This window comes from Aulonocara stuartgranti (genome assembly GCF_965226115.1).
Source record: "Aulonocara stuartgranti genome assembly, chromosome: 8".
Lineage (NCBI taxonomy): Eukaryota > Metazoa > Chordata > Actinopteri > Cichliformes > Cichlidae > Aulonocara > Aulonocara stuartgranti.
The window spans coordinates 1,205,079-1,231,188 of record NC_138959.1 but is presented as its reverse complement, the minus strand read 5'-3'; the positions used below and the strand labels follow the sequence as shown (position 1 = coordinate 1,231,188).

Genomic DNA, 26,110 nt, shown 5'->3' with positions numbered 1-26,110 from the left:
CATTGTCCCAAATGATATGGGCTGCTCTGCCTGCTCGCGATCTCTCTACTCAAGCCAAGCATCCTGTAGACATCCAGGAATGTTGCTGTTCGTTGTTGTGCGGCCCAACAGTAACATGACTGTGGAGAACCCCACAGCTGCTGGCAGCACAGTTACATTTCCACCACGCTGGCCAGGCAGTTCAATAACGGCACGTTGACCTATGGCATTGCGACCTTTTCTTCTCCTTTTTGCTGGATTCAACGTGTTTGCTGTCTTCTATAATCCACTGCTGCACCTCATGCAGTCAAATTGCATTATTCTGATGTCTCCTGGTGTTGTGAGCACATGCGTGTTCTTCCACCCTCATGTGGCCGTCCTTCAATTCTAAACAAAATACCATTTAGTTATAAGTATACTTATATACATAGCACATGTTTACATCATACTATTTCATTTACAGAACTAAATGAGTTTCTTGTGTACAGATAATCTTTGACTTGAGTCAATGGTTAGGCCTCATGAAAACATCTCCGTGGATGAAGCTGGATTCAATCTAGCAAAAAGCAGAAGAAGAGGTTGCAACATGTTGAGTGGTAGTGTGTTAATGATGAAAACAGTGTGTTAGTTGTGTTTAACTTCTGTTGCCTGTGTGCATCATTCTGGGCACAAGTGCACCACACACACACACACACACACACACACACACACTCACACACACACGCACTAGAGATGGACCGATCCGATATTACGTATCAGTATCGGTCTGATACTGACCTAAATCACTGGATCGGATAGCGGAGAGAAATAAAATATGTAATCCGATCCATTAAATATCAAAAAAGCACCTCACAAAACGTCCCACACGGGTAACTCGGCTCATAACTGTAGCACGTGGGAGCAGTGTGCTCACGTGATAGAGCAGCTGTGTGTATTTGTAGCCTCAAACCAGCATTTCATCTCCAGCAAAGTTTAGCCAGGGGGGCCGATAGGGCATGAACAGGGAAAAGGGGGCACAAAGACATACTTTTCTTTCTTATTCTCATTTAAAATGTCGAGCTTTTAATAAATAATTATCTGAATCTTACACCCAAAGTTTTAATCTGATGTAAAATGTATAGAAGTCCATCACTGTATATAGTAACTGTTAAGTCTAATATACCCTAGTAAGCTGTAGTACTTTTTCCTTTGGGAACCATCTGTGCAGTCTGCAGTTCTGTTGAAGAAAGATGTTGAATCTATCTGTGAAGGTTCTCAGTCATCCAGGTCATCGTAGTCAAAGGAGCTTGCAAAGAAAAGCGTCTGGACTTCTTTAAGTTGCTTGAAGACGTTTCACCTCTCATCCGAGAAGCTTCTTCAGTTCTAAGGTCAAATGGTGGAGAGTCCCAGATATAAACCTAGTGGGAGTTTCCCCCCACAGAGGGACAAAAGGACCCCCTGATGATCCTCTAATCGCCTGAGCCAAGGTGTGAAACTGGGCGTGGGTCCCAATCAGCCAGAGTTTCGGGTGTGTTCATTGTGAAACCTGGCCCCACCTTATCATGTGAATTCCTGAGGTCAGATGGCCCAGGATGTGAGTGGGCGTTAAGGCGTCTGGGAAGGGATCTCAAAACTGGATTATAGATGGCAGAGAGTTGGTGTCGGAAACCCCGCCTCTGTTCAAAGATGGTCGCTCACAGTGGACATAGATGCTTCTTATGTTGAATCTATTTAATTATTCTTGAAAAATAATTTATTTCTGTGCATTTTTTTTCACACTGCATCAAATTAAAGTTGATTACGTCGATTAAGCACCATGAGGTGGAGGGTGGGGGGTTCACTTTTTTTTTTTTTTGCTGGGAGTTTGCAGCCCTGTTAGTTAGGTTGCTTAATATTTCTAAGTACTCTTTAAAATACCAGAGTAGGGAGGCTGGAGCAGGTTTAAGTTTATTAGATTGATCAGTTTTGCTGAACTATGAAATATTTTGAGTGCAGTGTGTTTTTCACACACAGGTATAACAGGATAGCTTCAGTGTTTGTTTATTTAAACTTGAGTATGAACTTATACAAAATGCAGCAAGATATTTAAAAAACAGTTTTATTGATTAAAAAACACTATATCAGATATCAGACATAAAAAAGTGGTATCGTGCCATCTCTAGCATACACACACACACACACACACACAAATACTCACACAGACACACACACACACGCACAAATACTCACACACACACACGCATACACACACACACACACACACATACACACACACACACACACACACACACATACACACATACACACATACACACATACACACACACACGCATACACACACACACACACACACACACACGCATACACACACACACACACACACGCATACACACACACACACACACACACACACACACACACACACACACACACACACACACACACACACACACACACACACACATACACACATACACACACACACACACACACACACACGCATACACACACACACACACACACACACACGCATACACACACACACACACGCATGCATACACACACACACACACTCAGTTTAACAGGTTGAAACACAGCAGAGTCAACGTGGGTTAAATGATTGTGTGATTATTTGTGCGTGTGTGTGCTCCCTCTTTCAGTCTTCATCAGTAAGTTTTAGGGTGAAGGTCAAAGGTCAGACTCAGATCAGGACGTTACCTGCCCAGCACACCTGAGGTCAGAGCGCAGAGACGAAGGACAGAGGGACAGGTGAGGTCGGTGCAGGTGTGACAGCCGGGCTCTGTGGATTCTTCTCATCTATTCGACGGTGAAAGCAGAAAAGGCTTCAGAAGCTTCTCTCATATAAATGGACTCACGTGCCTCTTCCTCCTCTTCCTCCTCTTCCTCCAGTCTGTCTCCAACTTTTCGTCCGTCTCTCATCTGTCTTCATCTCGCTCTCTTTCTCGTCTGTCTCCATCACTCCATATTAGCTCTCTCTCTCCTCTATTACCTCCCTCTCTCGTCCATTAGTAACACCTGAATCCTTCTATTAGATTGGGGGAGTTGGCCTCATAAATTCGCCGGCGTCTGTCAGCCGCCGAGCGACGGCTCACTGTTTTTGATAATGAAAGGATCTGGGCTTAAATTCACATTACCTTTGTAATGTACTTCATGCTTGATCATATCGGGCTCTTTGATTTTATTAACGTCTCTGAATGGATTTCTGCCTCTCTCCCCCGTCCATCTCCGTCTGTCTGCCCCCGAACGCTTCCTCCAATGACTGCTTCGTCCTCCGAGGTGCCGCTGAAGGTCGAGAGTCGGCGGCCGCCGCTTCACCCGCAGAGAGGGATGATGGGAAACTTTGTGCGCCGTCTGATGTTAGATGAATCTGTTTGTTCTTACTCGTGTCGAACGCAGAAACGTAAAAGGTCATTCTGCTTTTTCCCGTTGGTGTGCGGTCCACTTAAACGTGTCCAAACCTTTCTGCATCCTCTGAGCAAAGACGCACGAGGACCTGCCGCTCAGGTCGGCGTCAGCTCCTTCCAAACACGCAGGGAGGGCTTTGTTTCAGAAGCTATGGCTCAAATAGAGTCACAAAGGCCCCAAAACAAGCGCACTGACAGCTCACCTCAACTCATCATAGTTTCAAAACACAAAAATATCTGCGACAGCCGGCAGGTGGCGTCCATCTCTTACATCTGTGGTGGAAACCTGCAAACCTCCTACAGCCGTGTGTGTTCATAGAACTGGAGTTTCCACAGTCGTAGTGTTCATCGTGTGTGTGGGGGCATTTACATCATGCACACCTGGATGCAGACAGCTTCAATCTAAACACTCAGAACAGCTCAAACAAAATGAAAACGTGGATTCAAACTGGTCCAGAGCAGCGGGGCTCTGCAGTGACGTGCACGCACACGAATATCAGCGAGTGAAGGAAGCTGAAAATCACACACCGACTCTCAGAGGACGGATCCGCCGCTCCGATTTCTAAGTGGATTTCTGGAGTTTATCCTGGGCGGACTTTGTTTGGACTCGTGCTGAGCTGGCAGGACTCTGCCGTAACGTGTTCAGCAGACTGAGTCCAGGTCCGCATTAAACCCGATCAGACAGAATTAATAACCGCCGGGTCAATACGAGGAGCGGCGGCACAAAATGGAGTTTTAATGAACATGTGTTTGTTGACACACCGACTCACTGTTTCATCCCATAAGCACAAAATAAAATTGATTTAACCTGGGTTAATTTCCCAGCTCAGTGTGTGTGTGTGTGTGTGTGTGTGTGTGTGTGTGTGTGTACTGAATTGAATTAGCTGTTGTGTTTCTGTGCAGGGTAGCAAACATTGTTAGCTTTACAGGCTGATCACTCAACTAAAACTACATCACTAATTAAAAGCCTGCTCTGTGTGTGTGTGTGTGTGTGTGTGTGTGTGTGTGTGTGTGTGTGTGTGTGTGTGTGTGTGTGTCAGATATTTTCTTGGTGTCAGTGTGCTGTTGAACTCTGGACGGGTCAACACTCACTTTCTTGTTTTTTTCTTTTTCTCCATTTCTATTCCTCCTCTGCTGTCACGCCGCCTGTCATCCCTCCCCCTCTCTCCGTCAATCAGTCAGTTATTCAGCCGACACATTACTAGTTTCCGGACACACACACACACACACACACAGACACACACACACACACACACACACACACAAACACACACAGCTGACCATCATTACCAGGCTGCAGCGAAGCAGAAAAGCTCAGTAATAGCAGGTCACCACCCTCTGTGTGTGTGTGTGTGTGTGTGTGTGTGTGTGTGTGTGTGTGTGTGTGTGTGTGTGTGTGTGTGTGTGGGCTGACCAGTTGGCAGTCTATTAGTGTGAAGTGATGGACTGTTTGGCCAGAGCAGCAGTGTGATGGCGGTCAGGGTGGCACAAGGCTGGAAAGTAGAAATTTGCAGAAACTTCATGAAGAGCTCTGTGTGTGTGTGTGTGTGTGTGTGTGTGTGTGTGTGTGTGTGTGTGTGTCTGTGTGTGTGTGTGTGTGTGTGTGTGTCTCTGTGTGTGTGTGTGTGTGTGTCTGTGTGTGTGTGTGTGTGTCTGTGTGTGTGTGTGTGTGTCTGTCTGTGTGTGTGTGTGTGTGTCTGTGTGTCTGTCTGTCTGTGTGTGTGTGTGTGTGTGTCTGTCTGTGTGTGTGTGTGTGTGTCTGTGTGTCTGTCTGTGTGTCTGTGTGTGTGTGTGTGTGTGTGTGTGTCTGTGTGTCTGTCTGTGTGTGTGTGTGTGTGTGTGTGTCTGTCTGTGTGTGTGTGTGTGTGTCTGTGTGTCTGTCTGTGTGTGTGTGTGTGTGTGTCTGTCTGTGTGTGTGTGTGTGTGTCTGTGTGTCTGTCTGTGTGTGTGTGTGTGTGTGTGTGTGTGTCTGTGTGTTTGTGTGTCTGTGTGTGTGTGTGTGTGTCTGTCTGTGTGTGTGTGTGTGTGTGTGTGTGTGTGTCTGTGTCTGTCTGTGTGTGTGTGTGTGTGTGTGTGTGTGTGTCTGTGTGTGTGTCTGTCTGTGTGTGTGTGTGTGTGTCTGTGTGTCTGTCTGTGTCTGTGTGTGTGTGTGTGTGTGTGTTCAGCTCAGAGTGTAATGTTATTGTAATGATGAGAATGACTGCACTGCACTTCGACTCCTTTGTGTCTTTTGTTCCTAACGATGGGCTTGTTCTGCTTTCAGTAATTTTCTGGCCTATAAACAGTCTTTATATACACTTAAGTACCTCACATGTGTCTTTATAGTGATTAACTAAATCTTTAAAAATAAAAAGATTAACTGAAATATGAAAATCCCTGAAACTGTGTGCTCACAAAATGCATCCAAATTAATCAAGCTTAGCTGTGTCAGTGCAGCACACTCACCGTGTGATGTCCAGAGTTTCATTATTACTGTACTTTAAGTTCTGCCTGCTGGTTTCTGTCGGTGTTCCTTAGTTGCTCTGTCTCCCCTGTCTGCTGTATCAGCTGTGTTATGCTTCCTGTTTTACTTTGAAGGTCCATGTCTTATGTTAGTGTGTTTGGTTTTGCTTTTCCTGTCTCATTAGGCCTGATTTGTCCCTGCTGTGTTTCCCTCCTGTCTCTCATTCCCTGATTGCTCCGTCTGTTGGTGTTTGGACCCAGTTGTCCCTGCGAGTCCTCCTCTGTAGATTTGGGACTCCTGGAAGTTTATTTTAAACCTGTTGTTACTGACTTTGGTTTTAAGTTGGACAGTGATTTTAAATTGTACAGCCAAATCAGAGCAGTGGTGAAGTCCAGTTTTTATCATTTAAGCCGACTGGCACGAGTGAAATCTTTTCTTTCTGGGCAGCACCTTGAAACAGGATCCATGCTTTTATTTCTTCCCGCCTGGACTGTAACGCACTTTATGTGGGGGTCAGTCAGTCGTAGCTCTCACGTCTGCAGCTGGTTCAAAATGCGGCTGCACGACTCCTAACAGGAACTCGTAAAAGAGAGCACATAACCCTGTGCTGGCCTCACCGGCTGCCCGTGTCTTCTAGAGTTCATTTTAAAATTCTCATGTTTGTTTTTAAATGCCTTCACAGTCTCGCCCTGTCTTACCTCTCTGAGCTTCTCCACACACCCTGTCGGTCTCTCAGGTCAGCTGACCAGCTGCTGCTGGAGAGATCCAGGAGGAAGCTCAGAGGGGGCGTGGCCTCTTCTATCGTGGCTCCTAAATTATGGAATAATTTGCCCGTGCATGTTAGAGAGGCCCCTTCACTGTCCACTTCTAAATCATGTTTTAAAACCCACTTTTATTCTTTGGCTTTTAACCTCAGCGAGACTTAGTTTCTCTTGTAATTAAATTAGTTATTTAATTAATTATTTTACTTTTTATTTGGCTTTTATTTATATCCTATATAATTTTATTATATGCTTCCAATGTACAGCACTTTGTACGTTGGAACCTCACCGAACCACACTCAGAGCTCAGTCCAGCCCCCGAGCTGCGTCTTCTTTTGAGGTCAGCCGACCTGATGCTTTTAGATGTTCCCAGGTATAAATTAAAGACAAAGGGAGAGAGGGCGTTTGCTGTGGCTGCACCCAGACTGTGGAACAGTTTACCTCCTCACGTCAGACTCTCCAAAAGCCTAGAAACTTTTAAAACCGCTCTTAAAACTCACCTCTTTTCATTGGCTTTTAGAAAGGTTTAATTTATTTGTTTTATATATTTTTATTTTATTTTTATCAGCGAGGTGTTATTACGAAATTGTGTTCTATTGTATTTTTATCTGTATTTACTGTACAGCACTTTGGTCAGCCTTGGTTGTTTTTAAATGTGCTCTATAAATAAACTTGACTTGACTTCGCCACCACCAGCATTTAGACTCTAAATCCATGGTTTCGGCTGCCGGTCAGTCAGTGCTGTTTGATTCGTCTGATCCACCATGCAGGAACATCTGGAAACATCAGCTTCATGCCTCAGTATGAAATTGATCCAAACATGCTGCAGGTGCATTAACCTAGGACCTGCGTCCACATGTGGGGACATCACATTTTGGGTTATTTAGACCAAAACACTCAATTTTGCTCTACAAGGGCCTGATATCCTGTTCTACTGTTCTATCGAAATTTTAAACAAATATCCTCATATGTGGCTCTGATTTTTCTTAGAAACAAAAATCTGGTAATTCTTTGTTTTTACATTCATCAGGTCCCAATGTGTCCAAATATCAAAGAGAAATTACAATGCTGCTGTGGAAGAGTTTGGGTTTTAGGAGGTTAAAGCACACCTGGAAAGAAACGCACAGGGGAACTCTATCAGAGCCGGACCTCATCCTGACAGGAAGCCTGTAGAACTGTTCCTGAAGATCCTCACAGAGCTGAGATGAAGCATTTCACACCAAACATCACAGCTCGTTAAAGCCACACAAGCTCTGTCACAGAATCGCTGCACTATTTCTCAGATGTTGTAATCTGTTCATTTACTTTTTTGACAGGATCTTTTGAGTCATATCTGCTTTGAAAAGACAGAACGGCACATTTGATAGTTGATGGAGGAGTACGTGACTCTGCCCTCAGACTTTGAGTCTGTGAACTGATGCTCCATTTTCATTGGTTGTTTGGTTAGCTTCCGTCAGAAGTTGTTGTCCTGTGGGTACCTGCAAACAGGAAGCTCCGCCCCAGCACTAAAAAACCAGAAGGAAAAAAAGCCAAAGTGCTGACCTGGCCTCCAAACTGCAGAGTCCCACCTGATGACACTAAAGGACAACGTCACAGGTGTCCATGTTGGAGCAGGTGAGAGCTGCCTCGGGCCTGAACAGTAGCGGCAGGTGTGTGTGTCATGTGATCAGGCATAGAACAGGTGAGCGGCGGTGGCGTGACCTCCTCTCTGTGGCTTCCCTGTTCCAACATGAAGCTGTGATGCACATCAGAGCTGAAGTCTGTGTTAATATTTCATGTCACGCCTGGATAATTCGCGCGCGCGTGCACATCTAACGAGCTCTGTTTGCTCGGCGCTGCTGAAAGATTCACCGACAGAATCAAAGTTTAATGAGGATTTTCTCTCTGCGTCTCAATGAAGCCACCAGTCCATTTGTTCACATTTAAATAAGAAACGAGGATGAGCAATTAGCACCACACACACACACACACACACACACACACACACACACACACACACACACACACACACACACACACACACACACGTTTGTGAGCGTATATTCAAAGCTTTGTGGAGACCTGGTCCCCAAAAGTTTGAAGACATTTTTGAGGCTCAGAATCTGGTTTTAGTGTCAGGGTTACAGTTAGCTTAGGGTCAGGGTAAGGGGCTACGGAAAGCATTATGTCAATGAAGGTCCTCACTAAGATAGCTGAACGGGCTTGTGTGTGTGTGTGTGTGTGTGTGTGTGTGTGTGTGTGTGTGTGTGTGTGTGTGTGTGTGTGTGTGTGTGTGTGTGAGATAATTTATTAATGTGTGTCAGAGTGGTTTGAAACAGGAAACCTCTCATCTCTGTTTAGCTGCAGGCTGAACGTTGTCTGACCCATGACGCCCTCAGAGTGTGTTTGTATGTTTTCACTGTGTGTGTGTGTGTGTGTGTGTGTGTGTGTGTGTGTGTGTGTGTGTGTGTGTGTGTGTGTGTGTGCTGCAGATCTCTGACTCGTGTTAAAACAACAACAGTCAAACCAAATACAGAAGACCTGAAGAACAAGTCATTGATGCTGAACCTCACATGTGGGCTTTTCAGTCACATGACTTCTCATAAAGCTGCTCTGCTTCCTGTCAGGAGGTTGCACAATCATAACACATGATTCGGTCAAAGCCGCGCCGTTCATCATACGTGTCACACTTCAGTGCTGACAGCAACATTGCTGCAACATCCGAGTACGAAAAATCAAAGAAGAAGAAGGAGTAGCGTTTTGCGAGACATCACTTCCTGTCCCTGCAGGCCCTGGGTGCGTTTGGTTTGTCAGTCGTGGAGCACAGGACACGGGACAAGACTCAGCTATACAGCTGCATATAAAGGTCAAAGGTCGTTCTTTGAAGAAGAGAAGACAGATGGTTTGAAAGAGGAGTGAAAGAAGCATCTACGTCCACTGTGAACGACCATCTTTGAACAGAGGGCGGAGCTTATGACGCCAACCGTCTGCCATCTGTAATGTAGTTCCCAGACGCCTTAACGCCGACTCCCTGTGGGTGTGGCAGGTCTCAGAGTGGTTTCACCTCTGCTGATAACGACCCGTTTTCACACCTGAGATGATGAGTGATGTGATGAGTCACATGGTCAACAGTGGGTCAGCGTCCATCTTGGGGACACACCCACGAGCATTTCGGACGGGTCTAAACTGTGTTTCACACCTGTAGTTATCATCATTCAGTCACAGCGCCGCACTGAGCGCGCTCACACCGCGGGTGTCTCCCTCCCTCGGCTGCTCCTGAGCGGGTGCGCTTGCTTTGTCCATCTGAGCGTCTCTGCTCTGTTATTCAGTCGATTATTTGACTCATTTGCTGCTTAATATTTTGATTTGTGGGCCTCGCTCGCGCCCGGCGTGTAATGGACTGAACCCGGCGTGAAACTCTGAGGCCACTTCAGGCCGACGCGCTGCTGAATATTTAACCCACTAAGTGGTTTTTAAGGCGCGCTGAGTGATGGTTTTAAGGTGTTTTAATAACTAACGCTGCCTGCCGGCGCCTTTACTGAATTAAACATGGCTGCTCAGAAACAGTCATCACCTGCAGCTGGGCGGCCAATCAGCAGGCAGAGAGCTTCACTCTGATTGGTCCACAGACACAAAAAAGAAGAAAGATGTAATGGAGATGATTCGGTTCTGACCCGGTCCAAACCAGGACGTCTCCTCTCTGCGGCGTTCTTCTTTATTTAAAAGCAGCAGAAGAAGAAATACGACCTTTTTCCTGCTGGGACACAAATCGATCGGATCAGAACTTCACGATGTTTGGATGTTTCTGGGACACTGAAGACGACGACGGCATGTCAGAGCTTAGACGCACGAGTTCGTTGGACTTCATCAGTTGCTGCTTTGTGGTGTCTGCGGAGCCACAACGCTCCAGATGTTTCAGATGTTTCAGTGTCAGGCTGTACTCTGGTTCTTCCAGAGGTGCTTCATCAGCGATGAGGCCTTCACAGATGTTCGACGCCTCGCCGGAACGTAAAGCTCTGCTTCCACAGGCGCTCCTCTCCGTCAGTCTCCTCACTTTCAATCCTCAGAAAACTCAAGTTTTAGAACTTTTGTTCCTTCGTTAGTTGTCCTGATGTTTTACGTTTTTACCCTCTAACATATCGCTGAGATAAAATCAGGATTTCCAGCGTGGGTTTAGCCGGCGCTGTAAAAGAGAAAACACCTGATTTGCATTTTTCACTGGGATCGTTTGAGGAGACAATAGCTTTGATGTCAGTAATGAGCTTGCTGCAGTTTGAGGAGACTCCCGTCAGCTGTTTTAAACGTGGACGTCAAAGCAGCGTTTTAATGTCCAAACTGTCCTTGAGCCGTCACCGGTCTCCTCAGGAAGCTCACAGCACATTAACGAGCAGGTAATTAATCTTAATTAGAGAGGAGGAGACTGTGTGTGTGTGTGTGTGTGTGTGTGTGTGTGTGTGTGTGTGTGTGTGTGTCAGCAGACAGCTGGACTCTCGGCTGCTGCCTTGCTTCGGGGCACTTGTGGTGGTTCGGGGATTAAACCTGTGACCTTCACTGACGTGTGTCCTGTAGATTTAAAGGGCCATTCTGCTTTATTTCAGCCTGCCGGCTTTATTCCTGACGAGCACAGGAACCGTGAGCGTGAGCACCACGTTGGCTTCTTCAGAGCCACATCTGGACCTGCAGGTGGAGCGCTATGGGGCTGGACTCACTGCTGCCTCTGCTGGACATGAGCGGTACTGCAAGTTTGGCACGTTGAAGGTCACTTCTGGTTCCTCCGTCAGATCCACTCCTCCCTCATCGCACCAGAGCTGTGCGAGCTCACACTCACACTTTCCTCAGCAGTTACAGTTACAGTTACATAGCACAAATGCAGACCGCGTGGAAGTCTGACCAAATTTGATTCAATAATACACAAAAGTTTACTTTTTAAACAATGAATAAAAAAGTTCCTTTGGAGTCATGTTAGGGGACGAAATCAAAGCTGAACTCGACCAATCAGAAGCTTAATCTCAACCACAGGAACAGTCATGGAGTTGAAATGCCCCTCCCACCTACCCACCCCCGCAGGATGACTGACAGAGCTAATTAACAGCAGTGCGTGCAGATCAGGCTGAGACACACACACACAAACACACACACACACACATTTAAATAAGACTAAGACGGGGCACCTCAGCGATCTGTAATAACAGCTACGATGATGATGATGATGGTGACAGAGGTGGTGTCGGCTCTGATGATGATTGATTGTGTTTCCATGACGTTAACATGGATGATTAATTAGTTTTAATTACCTGAAGTGCTAACTGATGGACAGACTCCTCCCCTTCTGTCTGCCTGTCGTTCTAACATCGGAGCGCCCACTAAGCCCCACCCCTCCAGGAAAGGGCCCACAAAAACCCGTCTTTGTTGCCTTATTTATTTGGTATATTTCTGAAAACGTCTCAGAGCGTTGCCGCCTCGTTATTGCTCCGTACCTGTGGGGGAGCGACCGCCACCTGAGCCCGTGTGCACTGACATTTGTGAGCATCGGGACTCTGACTGTGTTCAAAGCTGCAGCGCGGGTCACCGTCTCAGACAGCACAGCTGGATCCACATCAGCATCGCCCCCCCTCTGACATTCACCAGGTCAGAGGTCAGACTCTTTTAGGGCCTGCTGTTCTTGATGCTGGTCTGATTCAGGCACACCTCTGAGTTTCATGTCGATTTGGGAACACGTGTTGGCTCGTGATGTTTGAGGTTTTCTTGTTTTGGGGACAAAAAGGCTTCATAGAAACAGCACCGTGGGAAGCAGATAATCAGCACATAACCTGAAGGCAGATTTGAACCCAGGGCTCTGCAGTAGCTGGATGGCACATGGGCCGCCTGCTGACCCTGCTGAGCGCCCTCATTCGGCTTTTTAAACAACACACTTACTTCGTCTGTGTGTTGGTATTTGTGACATACACATGTTCTTTTTCCCTTGTGGGGATGCTAACGCTGAGTGTGCTCGCACCTCTTTCTTCTTCTGTGATGTGATTTCTGGTATGAGGGGTGATGCTGTTCTTTCTCAGAGACAGTTAAACCAACACGTGGCGTACGGCAGCGTCGTGTTTCCTCGTTAGTATAAATCCAGGTTTAATTACTTTACAGAGCGAGCTCGTTAGCTGTGAGGACTGGCCTTGAGACTAACAGTGTCAATGTAAGAGTAATGATTTAATTACTCAGTGATACAGTGATATGCCCTCGCAGTGCTAACGAGCTGCTCTAATTATTTTTTGTCTGTAAATCTTCTCTGCGCTCTTTGCTCATTAACAACCTGTTTGATTAACAGGACGAAGCAGAGCCTCTGAATATCATAACAACATAACAACTGTACAGGTCGGTGCATTTGTTTATATTTATTCTGTTTAGATACTATTAAGGCTTAAAGTTTGCATTGTTAGGGGCGTGGCCTCTGTGAGTGACAGGTGGATGGTGAAATGGGCGGCTGTAGCTGCTCGCTGCCCGTCTGAGTGGAGTCCGTGGACCTCTGTTGGTGTGTTTGTAATGCAAATATCTGACCAATGTTATGGCTGCTGTGAGGTTACTGTGCTAACAGGCCATCCAAGAAGTCTGGTTTTAGTTATAGGTTTAGTTATCAGTTATCTGTGCCTGTATAACAGACCCATACGCTCCTAACCAGGGCAGCTAGAATTAGCTGACAACGTAGCCCTCCACCCTCTCGCCCAAACACCGTCACTTCCTGAAACAAATAATAATAATAATGGATTGGATTTATATAGCGCTTTTCAAGGCACCCAAAGCGCTTTACAATGCCACTATTCATTCACTCTCACACACTGGTGGAGGCAGCTACAGTTGTAGCCACAGCTGCCCTGGGGCAGACTGACAGAAGCGAGGCTGCCAAATCGCGCCATCGGCCCCTCTGGCCAACACCAGTAGGCAAGTAGGGTAAAGTGTCTTGCCCAAGGACACAACGACCAGGACAGAGAGCCCAGGGATCGAACCGGCGACCTTCCGGTTACAGATGCGATTCCCAACCCCCTGAGCCGATTAGGATTAATCGTCTCTGTTTAGGATACGAACAAAGATTCACCTTTGACCTACGGCACCTCAGAGTGACCAGGAATCACCACAAAGCTCAGACTGTGAGGAAGATTTTTACACTCAAATATCCTCCTGAAGGTCTGTGGAGCTCACACACAGGGTGGTGATCACCTGACAACAGCCTGAATATTTCACAGGTGAGAGGAGGAAGAGGAGGAGGAGGAAGAGGAGAGAGCGAAACAGTTGAGTCCTCTCTCAGTAGTTTGGTCTTTTTACTGGAGCTCAGCGCCTCGCTCTTCATCTCTTTAATTGACTCCCTCTCCTCCTCCTCCTCCCTCTTCATCTCTTTCTCCGTCTGTCTGTTTGTAGCTGGAGGGCGCGCTCGCCGTTGTTTCTCTCCACAGCTGATTGGCTGCTGAATTACTGAGGGAATAGCCATGATTGGCAGCTGAGAGCTCACAGTAACAGCTTGGCAGGAAGAACACAGGACTACTAATTACTGAGGAGTGTGTGTGTGTGTGTGTGTGTGTGTGTGTGTGTGTGTGTGTGTGTGTGTGTGTTCTTGTCGTTAGAAGATGTGACGATCATGTTGTTCCCAGCGGTCATCAGAGAAGATTAGCTCCCATCACCGAGGGACAGACACACACACACACACAGACACACACACACAGACACACACACACACACACACACACACACACACAGACACTCACACACACACACACACAGACACACACACACACACACACACAGACACACACACACACAGACACACACACAGACACACACACACACACACACACACAGACACACACACTCATCTGGTTTCTCGAGTGTGTCTGGTGCGTCCCCTTCTCCTCTTTGTCTTCAGGCTGGACAGAATAATAGGAACGTCACTGAAACCAGATTCAGTTTGGATCTGAATGGAAACACAAACCGGTTTGAGGCGCTGACCGAGCGGGCAGCTGTCAGCATGCTGCAGTTGTTTGTGGGACACATGGAGGGCAACACTGAATTGAACTGTTTCCGGTCGTAGTGAGCTTTTCACTCTCTACACCTTTAACATATGTGTTTTTAAAGGACCCAGAAAACAAAGTCCACAGCTGTCTGTGCTGGGTGGGACAGGATGAAGTTCTAGGACTTTCTTTAGGAGAAGAGGAGCACAGACCATGTTCTACATGAGCCCCTGAAGGACAGAACAGTATTGTTGACTTCATTCTGTAGGCCAGGATCATGGTCTTTGGAGGTGTTTTCAGGACAGCATAAAGTTCTTCAGGACTTTCATGAACCAGGAGGGTGTTTTTAGGACAGGACGATGATCTTCTGGAGGTTCTTGGCTGTGGAGCAGCAGCAGTCCCCAGTGTCCTGCAGTTCATTAGTGGGCGATCTACAGAGGCCGGTCCTGCTGGTGGAGATGATGAGTGAGGAGCTGCAGACAGTAAACTCTCTCAGATGTCTGCAGCTGAACCAGAAACAGCTTCGTCTCAGTCTGATGATGAAAAACGTGCAATTCCCCTTTAAGACTTTTCCCTACAGGACAGGAAGCTGCTTCAATCACACACTGGTCATCTGAGCGTGTGTGTGTGTGTGTGTGTGTGTGTGTGTGTGTGTGTGTGAGATGATTGGATCAGTTCAGATCTATCAGAGAGCTCAGAGTTTAGAGGACGAGAACGCCCTGAAGCATTCTAGGAAAAATCACATATTCCCTCTAATGTTCACTCCGATTGTGTGTGTGTTTGTGTGTGTGTGTGTGTGCGTATGTGTGTGTATGTGAACATCCTTCAAACCGCTCACAGAAACCGCCTGCACCCTGATCCAGCCACCGGTACGGGGCAGTACCGCAGTAACCTGTGAGCTGCACAGATTAGCTGACCTACTCAACTGAAAGGACCTGCAGAGGTCTGACGAGGTTGTTGAGATGTTTGAGTAATGGCTGAAAAGTGAAGCTGATTCTCAGTGTGACGTCTCTGTGTGATGGACGATGACCTGTCCAGGTGTACCCCCTGTAACCCCACAGCTGGGATGGGTTTGAGGCCCCCCGTGACCCTGAACTGGCTGAGCGGTCAAAGTTACAGGTGAGGAGTAAGTAACATCATGAACTGTGCAGGTAGCAGAGCAACTCGTTAGGAAAAGAAAAACTTGGCATAACTAATGATTGACGTGAAGCCTCTGAGCCTTTGCAGTTACAGTGATTTCTTTGCCCTCTGATTGGTCAGGGTTAGCGTTACAAACTAAAGGATTATCTGATAAAACCGCCCGGTGTGGAAGTCATGTGTCAAAGCTGAAACAGATCCCAGGTTGCAGAAACAGGTCAGTCTAATGTCAGGTTAATCCTCGCCTCCTCGTGAACAGCGAAGTGCAGCAGAAGTGATGTCACAGCTGCTGGCGGTGCAGCACGGCCGAAGCCACGAGCGTACGCGCCGCTCTTCTTCTCCTACACCAGAGCGCAGAAGCTGGAGCTGAGCGTGGTAACTGTAACTGAGCCGATGAAGACTTCAGCTGGAGCTTCAGCTTCAGTGAAGTCACTGCAAGTCTCCGCCTTCAACTTTCACTCGTGTTACCGTGAGTCTGCGCGCCGAACTCCTCAGACTTTAAACGTTTGTCCTAAAGGTCGACAGCAGGACCGATGCTCAGTAAAAACCTAATGACACAGATAAAAACCACATCACACCTGTGTGTGTGTGTGTGTGTGTGTGTGTGTGTGTGTGTGTGTGTGTGTGTGTGTGTGTGTGTGTGTGTCTCATTAGCTTTGCTCTAAAAAAAAAAAAAAAAACATTAACGAGATCCATAAAAGGAAAAAATTAAAATTTTAATGTGCAGTGGTCATCCTGCAGCTGCTCTGAGTGTGTGTGTGTGTGTGTGTGGGTGTGTGTGTGTGTGTGTGTGTGTGTGTGTGTGTGTGGGTGTGTCTGGAGGCTGGTCAGTTTGTCTCGTTAATGACCCCTCCCACCCTAATGAGCTAACGATGAGCACTCGTTAAGACAGACGGACGAGCTCAGCCAATAAAACGCGGTTACTGCTCTCTCTCATCTGATGAAACCATGGCGACCAGTCTGGACAGGTGAGGCGGGGGAGGGCAGCTGTCCGTCTGAGTCAGTGCTGTAAATGAAGGACAGCGAAACTGTAAGAGTGAGAAAACTGACAGGAAGTCGAGTCAGCCAAACAGCATCGAACATGCTCTCTGCTTTTAAGATCAACTTACTCGCTGCTTCCAGGTGTTTGGGTTCAGAAAACATCTGCAGCTCAAACACTCAGGGCCCAACAGTAAGTTGCAGTCTGCTTCTCCAAACCTGAAACAGGTGTCGGCATCACATCCGGTCTCGTCGGGTTCAGCAGTCAAACGTGTGCAAGATACACATCATGGACTGAGGTCAGAGGTTAAGCTGTGGGCTTCGTTTGTGGGGAGCAGATCGCTGTGTTTAAGGATTAAATACATCTCTGAACCTTTGTTAAGCTGCAGAAAAACTTGTTACCAGCTTTAAACATCCAGGAGGGAGAATAAGCCCCTCTGCAGGAGAACCGTCACCACACGAATTGAGAGGATTGTGGGAAATCTGGAGCCTGACTTTCTGCTTTGCTATGCTACTTGGTGTAGGATATTTGTCATGTAGGAGCAGCCAAGGATCAAACAACAAACCTTTCGATTAGCAGATGAGCTACAGCCACTGTGAGAGCTGCGACACCACCCAGTTACTCATTATTAAGGTGGAGCTGGCAGCAATGCACTCAGTGAAAGGGACTCTGACAGAGGGAGATCAGAGGTGCGTGCATGCTCGGGCTGAAATGGGAAAAACTGTCTGGAAAAATGTTGGACCTTTGAAGCAGATGCAGGGTAAAGTGGCTGACATGAAGCCGGGCGCAGGAATAGCTCTGAATGACAGCACGCTGACTTTGGACATGAGACCGAACACGGTGACGTGCTACCAGCCCGTCCTCATCCTGACAAACGCGAAAGGTGACTTTCTGCGTTCTCAGCGCCGGGTTATGAATGAAATGCAGTAGAATGACGCTCCCACGGTAATACATGTTCCTGCCATGTGTGTGAGTGTGTATGGGAGTGAGAACGTGTTGGTGCTTCCACCCAGCTGTGAAAGGTAATGAGAGCAGCTTCATGAAGACATCGAGTGATACTGAGCGGGACTAAGCTCACGGTATTGGTGCGGCCCTCCACATTCAGGAGCTCATCAGAACAGTCTCTATTCAATGTTCCAAATCAACACATACATGTCCTGTTGGAATAAATCATATAAAACAATAAGACGAGTGTATTGAGAGAAATCAGATGAAATATTATGAATGATGAATAACTTAGAAAGTATCTGATCTAATAAATCAGTGCAGGAGGACGTTTTATCTGCAGATCACTGCGACGCGATCAAAGAGCAACACCTGAATAAAAGATGACTGCAGGAGGAGGTTAATGATGCCCTCACCGTGACTGGAGCCACCACAGGAAGTCATGTGATCAGAATCCATTCAAAAAGAAGCCATTCTCACAGCGTTGGGTCATGATGAGGGATCAATAACTATCTGGTCATTAATCAGCGCCTCATTACCAGAAGGGATTCCAATCAGAGCCAGCTCCTGGTTCTGGTTTGGTGGGGGCGGGGCTGTTGCCTTTAGGAGTCACATGACTCTTAACAAGCTCTTACTGTGTGGGAGGAACAGGAAGAATCTCGTTAAGGACACCTAACGAGCGTTTGATTGAACCCTCCTCCTCTGCTCTTCATCTCTTGCTCTTTAATCACCTTCCTCTGACAGTTTAATGTCCTCCACCTGAAGGGTGCCGGGGGGGGGGCTAACGTTACCATCGGTGCTTCATGATATCGTCATCAGAGCGAGAGAGAAGCGAGGCAAACCAGGTGACACTGAACAGGTGAGAAACCAACAACAACAGGAAAGAACCTGCAGGCCAGGTGATGTGCAGAGACAGAATACGTGTGTGTGGATGACAGGCAGACAGGTGAAAAGGTAAAGGAGGAGGAGCCGCAGGTATCCATGCCACCTGCCTCACACCTGCACACAGGTGCAGTTCAGGAACAAGTCTCCTGTTAATCCATCTACGTCACAACTCCGAGTACCTGACGTGAGCTGCTGTGGCAGCGAGTGGCATCCAGCTGTCTCCACCCTTTACCTCTGATCCATCCATCACACAGTCTCACCTGCTCAGGTGGTCCTCGATTAATCACCTCCTCTCGCATTAAGTCGCTGTGGCCTCAGAGTCCCACTGTGACCCTTACTGAGCACGCTCCAGGCCTCCCGCTGCTGCTCAGCAGCTTTTATTGATCCACACAGCGGGGAAGACGAGGGAGGTGCTGTCTGATTAGAGTTGGCATGGGCTCGTTGGGCAGCAGGAAGCGCTTAATTTATGAGCGTGAGGCTGTTTATGAAGGCTGACCTTCGACCTCTCAGGGAGCAGTGCGGCAGCAGGTACAGTTCGTCAGCGGTGGCTCGATAAAACTCGTTTACTCACTGCAGCGAGCACAGAGTTTATAAAACATCTTCTCATTAACGGCTGACCTTTGACTTCCACAGTCTGTATACATCAGGAAAGTCGTTGAATTAACTCACTGCACCTGAACGCACCACAGCTCAAGTTTCTGAGTCTGCAGGAGTCAAACTTTTATTCCAAGACACACCCAGGGCGGGGCTTAAACTGTGACATATGCATTTTTAGGGGTGTGGCCTGTTTAAATGACGTGCAGCCGTAATTGATGGTGTCATTATGCTCAGCGTTTTCACCCTAGAAATCAAAAACAACAAAAGTGGTACCACATGGTCTCACATCAGCTCGTCGTGCACGTCTGGATTTTCATAACCCACAGAGGTGAGGCAGCGCCATGGCAACAAACAAAGCTCTGGTTTCATGGCAAATGGTTTCATTTTGTGAAGCACAGTGAGAATCATCATCAGCACCTCTTAGCTTTGAGCTTTGTCACACTTTTGCTGCTCGTCTCCATAATGAAGACGAGTCCCCACAGCAACGCCTGAAGTCTGAAATACAGGGACTGAACCTCCTCTTCATCCTCCTGATGTTTAAGATGAAGAGTGTGTGTGTGTGTGTGTGTGTGTGTGTGTGTGTGTGTGTGTGTTCTGTGATAAACAGACTCTGGATCAGTTCCAGCCTTCCTCCTCCTCCTCCTCCTCTGTTCTGCTCCTCTGGACTGAAGCTCAGTCTCTCGGCGCTCCACTCTTCCAGGGCTCTCCAGGATTTTCCAGGACGCCTCTGAAGTGTTTTCCAGGTAAAGCGGCTGCAGGAGATGCAGCCAGACTGCGTGTGTGTGTGTGTGTGTGTGTGTGTGTGTGTGTGTGTGTGTGTGTGTGTGTGTGTGTGTGTGTGTGTGTGTGTGTGTCAGATTTACATAGTGAATCCCTTGCTGGGACATCCGAGGCCAACATCACATGACCTGAGAGCGACAGCGATGTTTCCTGAGGGACTCGGCCGTGTTTCTGTGTCACAGAGTCTGTTTGATTTCTCGCTCCTCGTGTCACAAACCTCCTCCTCCTCCTCTTCTTTGAATTTTATTATCTGAACTCCTTTGTGTCACGCAGCTGCTCCTTGTCCTCTCTCCTTCCTCCTGTTGCCTGAGAAGACGAGTTCGGGGTCAACGGCGGTCCGATCAGGTTCAAGTTTATTGATCAGAGTTTTCCTGATTGCAGTGATTGAAGCTCCAGATTTACACTTTTTTATTCTTCTGAATCTTTTTTCCAGCTTCTCAGTCTGCTTGCAGCCATGCAGTACTGCTGCAGTATTACTGTCCCAGTACTGCAGTGAGGCTGGCGCACCTGGGGCTCATTTGTGGAGCCGCAGCTCCCCCTACAGGAGGCTTGGTGAAGTGCAGCTCACAGACTGCTGCCCACTGTCACTCAGAGCAGCAGGATGTTTTTAATGCAGATGTTCAGTGAAACTCACGGACGGCGTTCAAGTTGGACGCTGCCGCCCGTCAGCAGGAGGCCGGGTTCAAACTGCCTCAAGAGGTCACAGCTCCTCCTACATGTCCTACATCAACCATCTCGAGACGTTTGTAGGAGGACACAGACTGTTGATTTTTTTAACCCTTAAACTTTGTGCAGTTTTCTGTAAATTGTGTGTCACAAACTTAATTCATGTTTGTGTGACTCATTGAAATTTTCTCTTCCTGAAAGTGAAACTCTTACCAACACACAGGGCCAAAAATTCTCCCGTTCACAGCTTTGATGTCACAAACAGGAAGTACGATAAACACGGAGACGAAGCCACACAGGCTTGGCACAGGGGGGCATGACCGACAGGGAACACCCAACACCGAGACAAGACAGGAGAGGACACTGAGGAACTCAACGATCACAAAGAACTGAAGACTAATGAAGATCACTGCAGGACTAGAAATAACCATGAAGCTGAGAATCAGAGAACATTTTAAAATAAACAGTCCAGAAACGAGAAACAGTGGGTCACACATCAGTACACTCACATTAACTGTAGCGCATCTGAGTTCAGTTTCTCTAGCCACACCCACCTGATATCTGCCACACCTGTTCAAAGACCTGCCTGACAAAGTGGAGCAGACCAGAAGATCCTCAAAAGTCAGACATCACACTGCGATCCAAGGACGTTCAGGAACAACTGAGAAACAAAGCAGTTGAGATCTCTCAGTCTGGAAAAGATTGCAAAGCCATTTCTAAAGCTGTGGCACTGCAGTGAACCGAGTGAGAGCAGTTATTCACAAATAGTGCAAAGATGTGATGAACCTTCCCAGGAGGGCCGACCAAAATTACATCTCATGAAACTAACAGAAGGAACATCGTGCCAGCAGTAAAACATGTTGGTGGTAGTTTGATGGTCTGGGTCTACCAAAACATCCTGAAGGAGTGTGTCCAACTACCTGCTAGTGACCTCAAGCTGAGCTCAGCAGCAGGTCCACCTCTGAATGGCTTAAGGAAACCAAAATAAAGGCTTTGGAGTGATCTAGTCAAAGTCCTGACCTGAATTCGATTGAGGTGCTGAGGCATGGTTCATGCTGGAAAAACCTCCAATGTGGCTGAAATATAACAATGGTGTAAAGATGAGTGGGCCACAGTTCCTCCACAGCTGGAAAAGACTGACAGTTATCACATTATCTGACTGCAGTTGTTGCTGCTAAGGGTGGCTCAATCAGTTATTAGGTTCATTTCTTCCCCTTAATAATAAACACCTTCATTTAGAAAGTGGACTAGAAAGAGAGAGCAGACCAGGTGTTGGATGTTGCTGAGCACCAATGAGCAGGTACTCTGTGTCTGCGTGATACGGCGCGCTAACCAAAGCAGCTAACATTATCTGAAGTTTGAGCATGCTAACAGCTGACTAAAACAAGTTGGTAGAAGCTGAAATGCTTAAAGTGAGACAAAAGGAGCCGTCGCACAGCCGAGGACGATGGTGGACATCCTCGATGAGATGGTGCTAATGTAAAGCAACCGTGTGGAGCTGTAGCGCTCCAGCAAACAGCGAGATCGTTTCCACGGTACTAAACACGCTTTGATTTGCCATAATAACTGGCTGTGTTTCAGATGCCCGTCGACGCTTCATCTTTATCTACAGTGAAGCGCTGCTATCTGAACCAACAGCTCTCTGACTGCAGTGATAACGTTGACGCCTCTCCTCTGATCGATAATTGGCGGGAGCTCTTTATTGACCCGTGAGCTGCCGTGGCGACTCGGTCGGAGACCTGCAGCACGAAGTCAGAGTTCCTCTAATTACCGACGCAGTCTCCGTCTCATCTGGGTCGTCTCTCTGCGTGACGACGAATCGACTCGTATCTGATTGATAATCGGAGCAGAGTCATGCGGTGCGATTGCTGTTTGTGGGACATCCAATCATCTCGACTTTCACTCAACAAAACCAGAGTGACCCTGAATCCTCCCTTAGTGAGTTTTTCCTTTCCAGTCACCTTTCTCGCTCACTATGTGTTAACAGACCTCTCTGCATTGAATCATATCTGTTATTAACCTCTGTCTCTCTTCCACAGCATGTCTTTATCCTGTCTTCCTTCTCTCTCCCCAACCAATCACAGCAGATGGCCCCGCCCCTCCCTGAGCCTGGTTCTGCCGGAGGTTTCTTCCTGTTAAAAGGGAGTTTTTCCTTCCCACTGTCACCAAAGTGCTGCTCATAGGGGGTCATATGATTGTTGGGTTTTTCTCTGGATGTATTATTGTAGCGTCTACTGTACAATATAAGCGCCTTGAGGCGACTGTTGTTGTAATTTTTTGCTGTATAAATAAAATTGAATTGAATTCAGAAACTGTATTTTGTGTTTTCTCGTGTTATCTTAAAAAGTTGATTCTGTTCATCTGGACATTATGTCAGATTATAACAGATTTACCTGGATGATTGAACATACATCAAGATGCGTGTGTCATCTTTGCCTAATATTCAGATTTGTTTAATGACCTGAAATATTTAAGTGTGACACACAAAAAAACAGGAAGTTGGGGGCAAACACTTCTTCACACCACTGTAGGAGGTACTTTTGAATGCACCGTCTGGGTCACCATCAGCTGTAGACCTTCGATGTGGGCGGGCCATCTGACCTCATCCCCAACTGATGACCTCACACTGTGCTTGGGTGGAGGTTAATCAATCACCTGGCTGTCAGGCCTGTCAGTCAAAAACCCAGAAGGCATGTGTGTGCTTTCTTTTTTAGTGTGTACCGTCCAACCCTCTCCTGGAAACACCTGTCCACCTGCCCTTTGAGCGACTGCAGAAGAACTGGTTAACGGAGGTACTGAACCCACTGTGTCAGTGTGTCTTAAGCTGGGCTCACACTGTACGATTTTTGGCCCATTTTGAGCCGATTTTTTAGTCGTGCGACCGTTTTCGGGATCGGCCTGAGTTTCGCCTTCATCGTGTGTCGTGCATCGTGTAGTATATGTGGGGTAACGATGAGCGATTAACACCTCACGACCAACTCCCGATCATCAATCGCTTGGTCGTAAGAAAATCAAACCTGTTTGTAATCCTGTCGGACGTCGTGAGGGCGTCACCGCAGCCTCACGCAGATTTTTGTGTTATAAGCTTCATGTTATGGACGCACAGTTTGAGCACTCAGGTCGCATCAGAGCATCGGGCCGTATAGTGTGAGACCTGCATCGTGACCTATGAACTTCTGACCCCTGCGAGTCAATCGTGCAGTTTGAGCAGGAGCTGAATAACACGACTGAAAAAACTCGCACAGTGTAGCCCAGCTTTAGGTGTGTGTGTAAGGTCTGGTGTGAGGTTCAGGTTGATGCTGCAGTGATGAAATCTGTGAATGATTAATTTTGGCACATTGCTCAATACATGAGCGGGGCACAGAAAGGGAGTGGCAAGAGGAGCGAAACACCGAGCGGTCACCCGAGACTGCAAAACCAGGGGTGAACGAGACATCGATTCACTGATGCACAATTCAATTCAGTTTTATTTATACAGCACCAAATTACAACAACAGTCACCTCAAGGTGGCAGAACCAGGCTCAGGGAGGGGCGGGGCCATCTGCTGCAACCGGTTGTGGAGAGAGAAGGAAGACAGGATAAAGACATGCTGTGGAAGAGAGACAGAGATCCACACCACCAGGCTATACAACAATGACATCGGGATGTCGTTCGGACTGGAGAAGTGTAGTCGAATGGTAACAAAGAGAGGGAAGGTAGTCAGAACGGAGGGGATCGAACTACCAGAAGGCAACACTGCAGGCATTGAGGGCAGCTGCAAGTACCTGGGGATCCCGCAGGCAAATGGGAACCATGAAGAGGCCGCTAGGAAAGCTGCAACCACCAAGTACCTGCAGAGGGTCAGGCAGGTACGGAGTCAGCTGAATGGTAAGAACAAGATCCGGGCCATCAACACGTACGCCCTGCCCGTGATCAGGTACCCTGCTGGGGTAATAGGCTGGCCAAAGGAGGAGATAGAAGCCACTGACATAAAGACAAGAAAGCTCCTTACCATGCATGGAGGGTTTCACCCCAAGTCCAGCACCCTGAGGCTGTACGCTAAGCGGAAGGAAGGGGGCCGGGGACTGGTGAGTGTCAGCACCACAGTCCAGGATGAGACAACGAACATCCAAGAATACATTGGGAAGATGGCCCCAACTGACCGAGTGCTCAGTGAATACCTCAGGCAGCAGAAACCCAAGAAAGAGGAGGGAAACGAGGAACCATCATGGAAGGACAGGCCCCTGCACGGTATGTACCACCGGCAGATAGAGGAGGTGGCTGATATCCAGAAATCCTACCAGTGGCTGGACAAAGCTGGACTGAAAGTATATTGACCCATTGGCCCTGCTCTGTGTTGAACTGGGAGCCAGTGAAGTGCCATCAGTACTGCAGTAATGTGGTCACATGTCTGCATACCTGTTAAGATTCTGGCGAATGAACTTCAGTCCATCGAACACAATGTGTCGGTGATCTCACGCGCTGGATACGAAAACATGGACGGAGACAGGAATGATCTAAACTTAGATGTAGTTTGATGTGATAGAAGGCAGCTCTGGTGACCTTACTGATGGATGTGTGTCAAAGGCAGAGATGACAAACGTGAACACATTTTCTGTGTGTGAGGTTTTGCACCAACAACAAATATTTGTCTCATCTCTGTTCTTAGACAGTTTCATCCAGCAGTTACAGTACGTGACCAGCTCAAAGGTTTGTGAGATCATCAGAGGGGAGTGTGTCACCTATGGTCAGGTGTATTACGATTCATGTAAAGCTTAGACAGTGACAGACTGAGCCTCTCTGAATCTTATAAACAAAACAGCAGAATCAGACCAACTATTGTTGATCTTTTGTCTATTTTCTCTGACGATGATGATGAAGAAGAACATGTGTGCGGATGATGTAAAGTGTGTCTCGGTGCTGCTCTCGTATTCAGGACGTCTCTGCTCATGAACAATTCATCGACAACAGCGAGAACAAAGCAGCTGCAGAAGAAGAAGAACAGCGTCTCCGCTCAGCAAAATAAAAGCCTCTAAAAGGCTTTAATGTCTCCTTTGATTTTTTTACTTCTGACACGTTTTCTGCCGGGACGTTTCCACGCCGACGGCAACAAGAAGAAACCCGAGTTTCACGCTGGGGAAAACTTCAGCTTCACAAACACATTTAACTGTCAGCGAAGCCCCGCCGGCGGCGCCCACCAAGTAAGACCGCAGGAGGCCACACGCCTTCATCCTTACGACCACGAGGAAGATCAGAACATCTGACAGACCGTGGAAGCTGAACGCAGGAAACATTCTCACCGACTCAGCGGCCAAACATGCAACACAAAACTTTATTCGTAAGCACAGTCAGAGCAGATCAAATGTGGACAAACTCGGTGGAGGCGGGTCATAAATGAGCTCATCATCGATCCGCTCCCGCCCCGTGAAGCTGGCAGCTGGTCGTTCTAACCAGCTTGTATCCCATTAATCAATCCTGCGCTGTCATTGGTAGTTTCTCTCTGAACCCGCCCACTTCACAAGACTAATTCGCTTCCTGTGAATCCCTGCCAGTGTGGGCGTGGCGCCATGCTCCAGGGTCAGATTGACTA

General features: G+C 47.5%; 1 protein-coding gene across 1 annotated transcript in view; it reads right to left on the bottom strand.

Moving 5' to 3' along the window:
* Positions 1–4,669: 4,669 nt before the first annotated feature.
* The window catches only part of LOC309713057 (uncharacterized protein), a gene marked incomplete at both ends in the record, with an annotated part of 115,407 nt that continues 93,966 nt past the window's right edge, over positions 4,670–26,110 (bottom strand). Inside the window, 2 exons of the mRNA XM_082544395.1 lie at positions 4,670–4,677; positions 4,798–5,392. Coding sequence (XP_082400521.1) covers positions 4,670–4,677; positions 4,798–5,392 — 603 coding nt within the window. The remainder of the gene's footprint in view (positions 4,678–4,797; positions 5,393–26,110) is intronic.